Source organism: Lycium barbarum, chromosome 1, assembly GCF_019175385.1.
Source record: "Lycium barbarum isolate Lr01 chromosome 1, ASM1917538v2, whole genome shotgun sequence".
Lineage (NCBI taxonomy): Eukaryota > Viridiplantae > Streptophyta > Magnoliopsida > Solanales > Solanaceae > Lycium > Lycium barbarum.
Window position 1 is genome coordinate 158730817 of NC_083337.1, and position 7512 is coordinate 158738328.

Consider the following 7512-nt stretch of genomic DNA (forward strand, 5'->3'; position numbering starts at 1 on the left):
TCTTTTTTACCCAAGAAAAAAATTCTAAATGGATGCTCTTTTTGATCCGGAGGGAGTAGTAAAGAATGAGTCTTGGGCCTAACGCAACCCAAAAACTAGCTCACGAGGAGAGAATTAGCCAAGTCCATATAAGGAGACCATGTACCTTTAGCCCACCGATGTGGGACTCTTAACACTAATTTTAGCTTTAGAGTTTAACCTCTGTACATATATACTCTTAATGTAAAAGAATTTTTATATTATTAGATCACATGCTAAAATTAAAATTATTATGAGCAGCCATTCATAGTAAATGAGATTAGTAACCCATGAAATAAGATAGGTAACATAGATGCCACAACATATTAAAATACAGCATAAAAACTTACCGACCAGATTTAAGAAAACAAAAGGTTGTGAAAGCAAAACAATACCTAATTGCTCGGTGCATTCTGATTATGTGGTGAAGGTAATTAATTACCTATTAATGGCATGTGATAGAGCCATGATGTGACTTCATCATCTATTTAGATCCAAAGAACTGAAGGAGTTGCACAAGAACAATTTATAGCCAAAACAAAGGGGAAAGAAAGAAATTAGAAATGAATACAAATAAACAACCTAAAGGACTTGTCAAATTTGGTGTAATATTAACAACGATATGATGCATATAGCTTACTCTAACCTGCTTGAAACTAATGCATAATTATTGTCGATCTTACATTGTTCGAATAACATATCTATTTCATCCTGGGACTTGGAAGCATCTCAAGTCAGGTTGCTCAGAAAATACACAAAAATTGAAACCAAAATACAAACAGTTGAAGCTCTTAAAAGAGACAGGGGAGGGTTCATTATTCCTAACTTATACATATGCAAGTTTAAAGATTACATGGAATATACACTTTATGCTCTTGCAAATATCAGAGTTTAGATCTGCTCAGGTTATAAAGTAAATAAAACCTATGGAGTCCAAATCGCTAAAAGTAGTAACAACTAATTAAAATACCCAAACTATCAACCTGAAACTGCTAAGTTGTTTTGAAGAATTATTACTAGTACATTTTTTTACTAGTAGTATTTTTTCTTTTATTCTTCAAAACAAGTCAGCAGTTTCACCCATAGCCATTCCCATTCCAATTCCCATTAACTGGTCTTCTTGTGTTTGTGCATTAGCATCATCAAGTAGCCACTTCTCCAGCAAAGTTAAAGGCACTTGTGTCTCCAAATTTTGCTTGTTTTCCTCTTGAAAGTTCCCATTTTCTGCCTTGTAATCAGGCAAATTTGGCTTGCTTTCAACTTGGAAACCTGCAGCATTATTATTCTCAGGTGTACTGAAATTTCCACCCTCATCGACTGACACGGATTGCGACATGTCAGAATTATTAGATGAATTGAAGCTAAACAGCGAGTCCAAACCTTTTCCAGTTTTAACATTCACGGTCCCTTCCCTAGGACTAGAACTTGAAACCGCACCGATTGATAAATTGTTGTTCAAGGACATTTGAGTAACTTTTGAATTACTCGATTGGCATGGAGACGACGATTTGGGTGAATTAGTCATCCAATTTTGAAGCAACTTAGCAATGTTTTCAGCACTGGAAGCATAGGAAGTAGATGTTTGAACTGGTTGTTGTTCCTCAGTAAGATCAGGAGTAGGATTATTATTTGGAGTGTCAAGTGACAAAGCCTCACAAAGAGCTTGTTTAGCAGTGTGAATGTCTGTTTGAAGCCTCCTTTCCCATTGTCCTTTTATGATTTTTGATTGAGATGATGATGATGATGACTTCCCCTCTTGATGATTATTCTCATCATGGCCTTCAAGCTTCTTCTTCAAATGAGTGTTCCAATAATTCTTGATATCATTGTCTGTTCTTTCTGGAAGGTATGAAGCTATGGCTGCCCATCTACACAAACATAAATAAATAAGCAAATTTTAGTGTCAATCTGTAACAATTTAAGATCTCACCCCAAGTATTGCATAATTAAATAAATTCACTACTAAATAAATAGGAATTATCGACAAATTCTGTAGCTAAACAACAAACTTCGTTGCTGACCCTATTTAGTGACGGATTAGTGACCAATTATCAACAAATTATGTGAGCTAAAAAAAAATATCCGACTTAGAGTGATCGGAGAATAACAAGAAGAAATGAGTAGCGGAAATTGAACTCACACATAATGTGTGTGACACTTTCACCGGTACCATAAAGCTATAAACCTTGATTTCTCAACATAAAGAAATAATGGATCTAAATCCTAAAAACCAAAAAATATAAAAATTGATAATAAGTTTATTTAAAGGTTGACTTAGTACATACCTATTCCCAAGAAGAGCTTGGAGGTGGATAATCATTTTCTCTTCATGTTCAGTGAAATTTCCACGTTTGATCCCTGGCCGGAGATAATTAGTCCATCGGAGTCTACAACTCTTGCTGCATCTTAGCAAACCTGAAAAAAATAAAAAAAAGATTATAACAAAAAAAAAAAAAAAATCGATCAAATTAATTGGCACATATTCATTACTCAATCAAGAAGCTGTGCTGGAGCTGCAGAAAATTAATTACGCATATTTAATGAGTCCAACCAACCCCAAAAAAGCACATAAAGAAGAAAAAAGAAATACCAAAAGAAGGAAAAGGGCTAGAATGCAAAAAGTTTACCAGTATTAGTGGGAACATTTCTCCAGTTTCCAGGACCATGTTCTTGAATGTATGAAACCAAAATGATATCTTCTTCTGGTGTCCATGGTCCTTTCTTCACCCCAGTTTTTTCACAACAAGGTGGCCTTCCCATTCTAATAAATCTTTGTTTACTTCAACCAAAAAGAAAAAAACTTGATTTTCTTCTTTTTATGCTTTTTTCTCTAGCTATCTTTATAGGATATTATTGAAACTACTACTCCTAGGAAGAAATACTGAGACAAGGTTCTAAGCCTAGGGGGTCCTTGTCTATATATATAAAACAATTGGAGAAGAGAGAAGGGATATATAGAATGACCAAGGTGTGTTGTTACGCTGACCAAAAGATGAAAATAGAGGATAAAAGGGCTATTTTTTAAAGAGTCAAATGTGAACAGCAGTGAGCATTTACTCTCTTGCTTGCGAAAAAAGAGTCAGCTGTTTGCTTATATACTTAACAATCGTTTTTCATCAATTTCATCCTCACTAAAACACGTGGCATTCATCCTAATGACAATATTTATGACGCATTATTAACAAATTTAAATGCAACACATTTTTACGACCCTCTTAAATTTAACTATTCGTTTGTATAGTTTTTTTTTGTTAAGCTTGTGTATATATATGGCAAAAATAAGTCAGCTGTACGTTTGCTTATGCTTAAGTAATTGGTTTTTCTGTTAAGCTTGTATTTATATATTGCAGTGTATACCAAGTGAATATTTTCACACTATTAATGGTCTTTCTGGCCTGGTAACATTTTCATTTTCCTTTGCATTAGTACGAGTCCTTGATACTATACCAGGTTACGGTCATTAATTATGTAAAATTCATTTATATTGTTAATGAAAATAAGTTAGATCGAAATTTACATAGGTGGTATATACTAGTTGTTATTTGCTAACACTTAATCAAAGGCAAGTTTTGAAATGCATTTTTTTCTGTAAAAACGTTATATTAAGTAAAAACTTGATTTTGTAATAAATAGCTCGAGTAAACTTTGGAGGAGTACTTGAAAAATAGTCACTATCTTGAAATTTCAAGATACACAAACAAATTTTCAGGATAATGTCATGAGTGTTACTTGAGAAACTTGAAATTTGGCTATTTTCCAAAGATGGGCTAAAAAGGAGCTATTAATTTCTACTCGACTAATATTAACCTTCCCCGGCTTTTGCCCCTTGTTTGATAGATACATGTGTATATATCTATTACAGAGACATCAAAGAAGTGAATTTCAATTATCAGATATCTCTATCAATTGATCAAATTAGCAGTTTACTCATTAAAAGACTTCACATGGTCTTTAAAGTCTAAAAAGTGAATAGTACAACAAGATGAAAAGTATTCAAGCTTATTGTTTAGTGATTTAAACGTGATTAGGACTATACATGGACCGAAAAAATATAAGGAAAAAAAAAATGATGTTAAAGCGGCATTGGCAGCGAATTAGGATATTCATGTACTCTTGTTACACGAAAATGTCAGTTCATTTAAAATTGGACCACTGAAGGCATAGTCTAGGATGAACAAAAAGAGGTACGATTAATTGGTTCGAGTCATTATCAACTTTGTAAGAGTGGCATCTAGATTAGGTTAATTTAAGATGATTTTGAAGTAGGGTTCGTCTTCTCTCCATTAGTTACCCTCCATTAGCTAATAATCACCATTTTTTTGCCTATTTAAAACGGGAAAGATATGTGAAGTCCAATGTGCACCTCAGAATAATTAATCCTTGACAAGTAATTTCTAGCTACATTAGCCTCATGTAATAATTTCCTGCTCCATTTTCAGAAACAGATTCTTCAAAAATCTTCGATTAAACTAGAGGTGATAAAATTAACTCATGAAAATATGATCTGAGTCATCTTGACCCTCCAATTCAACTCATTAAAAGTTGGGTTGATTTGAGCTAAGTCTATGTGGCTCAAATTGACTCTTAAGGAACCTTGTCAAAATATTTACATTTTTTTTTAATTTGACATGTTATATATTTATATAACAAAAAAGAGAAAAGGTAATTTTAAATTATGCAAAATAAGCAAAAAAATAAAACTTGGTAATTAAGAGTTGGGAGGGTTGCGCTATAACTCATTATTTAAATATCTTGACTCAACTCATCTTAATCCAATTAACTTTAATGACCGGTTCATTTTGACCTGCTCAGATTCAATCCAAACCGTTCATTTTTCACTCATTCCCTTACATTGTACATCTGCGAGTTGATTTCGTCCCCTAAATATATGGCGTTGGCATGGCGCAAAGCCTCTTGTAAATATGTTGGTGAATATGCCTATTTACTTATCACTTTTACAAATAACAAAATGTTGGTGAATCGGTGCAAGCAACCTCTTCTCCACAACCCTCGGCAAGTTGGTTGGGGAGAGGAAGGAAAGACAAAAATATTTAAAGATAAGTTTTTAATATGAAGAGAAAACGAAAAAGTCAAAGAAGTAATTTGTTTGCAAAATTGTGTTAAACTAGAGAAAAAATAGAACTGCTAAAAGTCTAACACACCCTTTTTGTTCTTATATTTGAGGTGTGAAGTGAAGGGGTTGGACTTGCGGTGGTGGGTTGAGTCTGGATGGTGCATATCTTTCATGGGCCAGTTTACATTTTTTTCTTTTCTTTCTTTCTCCCTCATAAGATGAAATAGGCGGAAAATGTAGATAACGAATATTGTTAGTGAAACTAATTTTCAGTATAGAAAAAATGTCCAAATTTATCCTTATACTTCGCGAATTACCTCCGTTAAATATTAACGGGGTAGGGGAACAAAGGAATAGAAAATAAGGAGGGTCATTCTTTTTAGGAATATTAGAACACAAAGATCTGAAGGTTTTGAAACCAAAGAAAGCTGCTGCCGTTTATTTATTCTATTTGTGCTTACATATTGCAGTCCCTATTACACCATACATATACACACACATATTAATACAGGTTATATTGTAACTAGGAGATATAGATACATTAAACAAGCTATCCATTGTCCGTAGGATTTCTAGCTACATTAGGAGTCGTAGTCGAAGCGGGAGTGCGACATGTTCCAATACTCCCCTTACAAGCTGAAGGTGGAGGAACAACATTCAGCTTGGAGCATAAAAATTCAAATCTACCCTAAGCAAGAGGCTTGGTGAGAACATCGGCAAGTTGATCTTTGGTGGATAGAAATTGGACAGAGAGATCCTTGCGAGCAACTTTGTCGCATACAAAGTGATAATTGATTTCCACATGCTTGGTACGAGCATGAAAGATAGGATCAATGGATAGATGGGCAGCACCAAGATTGTCACACCAAAGCACAGGAGAAGCGCGGAGAGGTATGCCGAGCTCAAATAATAGTGATTGTAACCAGGTAAGTTCAGTGGCTGCATCGGCAAGCGCTTTATACTCAGATTCTGTGGACGATCGAGCAACAGTATGTTGCTTCTTAGAAGACCGAAAGATCAGCGCATTTCGAAAAAAAATAGCATACCCACCAGTAGACTTCTGGTCGTCCAAAGAGCCCACCCAATCCGAATCAGTGAAGGCCTGTAGCGCCAGATTAGAAGACCGGGGGATTACGAACTGATGGTTCATCATGAGTTTGAGGTACCGAAGAATTCTTTTAACTGCAGCCCACTGATTTTGACTCGGAAAGTGCATAAATTGACAAACTTTGTTGACGGCAAATGCGAGATCAGGCCGGGTCAATGTGACGTATTGTAAAGCCCCAACAATTGTACGATACAAGGTAGGATCATCAAACAGAGAGCTATCACCGGCATAGAGCTTAGTATTTTGTGCTGTAGGTGTACGCACAGGTTTGCATTTTTGCATTGCGGCCCTAGCTAGCAAATCCGCGATGTATTGCTATTGAGAAAGATAGAGTCCATTGGCAGTGTGCTTCACTTCGACACCTAGAAAGAAGCTCAAGCATCCCAAATCTCGAATAGAGAATTCAGCTCCCAACTTGGAGATAATTGATTCGAGAGAGGTGGGGTGGCTGCTGGTGACGATAATATCGTCAACACAGACAAGCAGATATGTCGTGACTCCATGATCGTGATAGACAAATAGAGACGTATCTGTTTTCGAAGGATAAAAACCAACAGCCATGAGAAATTGGTGAAGGCGCATATACCACGCTCTCGGTGCCTGTTTAAGGCCATAGAGTGATTTCCGCAGCTGACAAATATGATTGGGAAATGACGGGTGAACAAAGCCAGCAGGTTGAGCCATGAACACATGTTCCTGAAGGTGACCATATAAAAATGCATTATGAACATCTAGATGGCGCAGTAGCCATCCTTGAGAAGCAGCTATGGTGAGAACAACCCGAATAGTGGCTGGTTTGACAACCGTGCTAAATGTTTCAAAATAGTCGTGACCCTCCATCTGATGAAATCCTTTGGCAACTAAACGAGCTTTGTAACACTCGATTTTGCCTAAAGAATTTTTCTTAATCCGAAAAACCCATTTGCTTCCTAGAACATTCATGGATGAATTATAAAGAACGAGGGTCCAAGTACCGTTGTGTAATAGGGCATTCATCTTAAAGGACATAGCATCCCTGATACGCTCAAATTACACCTATTAATGGCGTAAAGCGGACGTTGTCAAATATAGTAACCCAACAAGGTTGGGGTCGAATCCCACAGGGAATATGGAGAGAAAAGAGTACTAATCGTATGCGATACCGGTCTTTAAATGCTTTAATCCTATTCCGGATAGTTTGAATTGATTGTTGAATAATGTAATTTAATACTTTGACTTAAAATGTAATTAATGTGAGAGAGAGACTAAGGTTGTGTTCCCCAATTTGATTAGATATTATGCTTCAGGTTTCAATGTGATATACTTCTAATGG

General features: G+C 35.7%; 1 protein-coding gene across 2 annotated transcripts; it reads right to left on the reverse strand.

Annotated features, from left to right (window-relative positions):
- Window positions 1-702: 702 nt before the first annotated feature.
- On the reverse strand, window positions 703-2996 carry LOC132600692 (myb-related protein 306-like). Of its 2 annotated transcripts, XM_060314028.1 has the most exons (4): window positions 2646-2996; window positions 2304-2433; window positions 1399-1886; window positions 703-1287 (listed from the first exon to the last, which is right to left on the reverse strand). In XM_060314028.1, the coding sequence occupies exons 1-4, from the start codon at window positions 2776-2778 to the stop codon at window positions 1076-1078; spliced, it is 963 nt and encodes a 320-aa protein (XP_060170011.1). In that variant the 5' UTR covers window positions 2779-2996; the 3' UTR covers window positions 703-1075. The 2 variants fall into 2 exon arrangements, with proteins under 2 accessions (XP_060170011.1, XP_060170004.1); XM_060314021.1 differs by having other exon boundaries at window positions 703-1886; window positions 2646-2991.
- Window positions 2997-7512: the final 4516 nt, after the last annotated feature.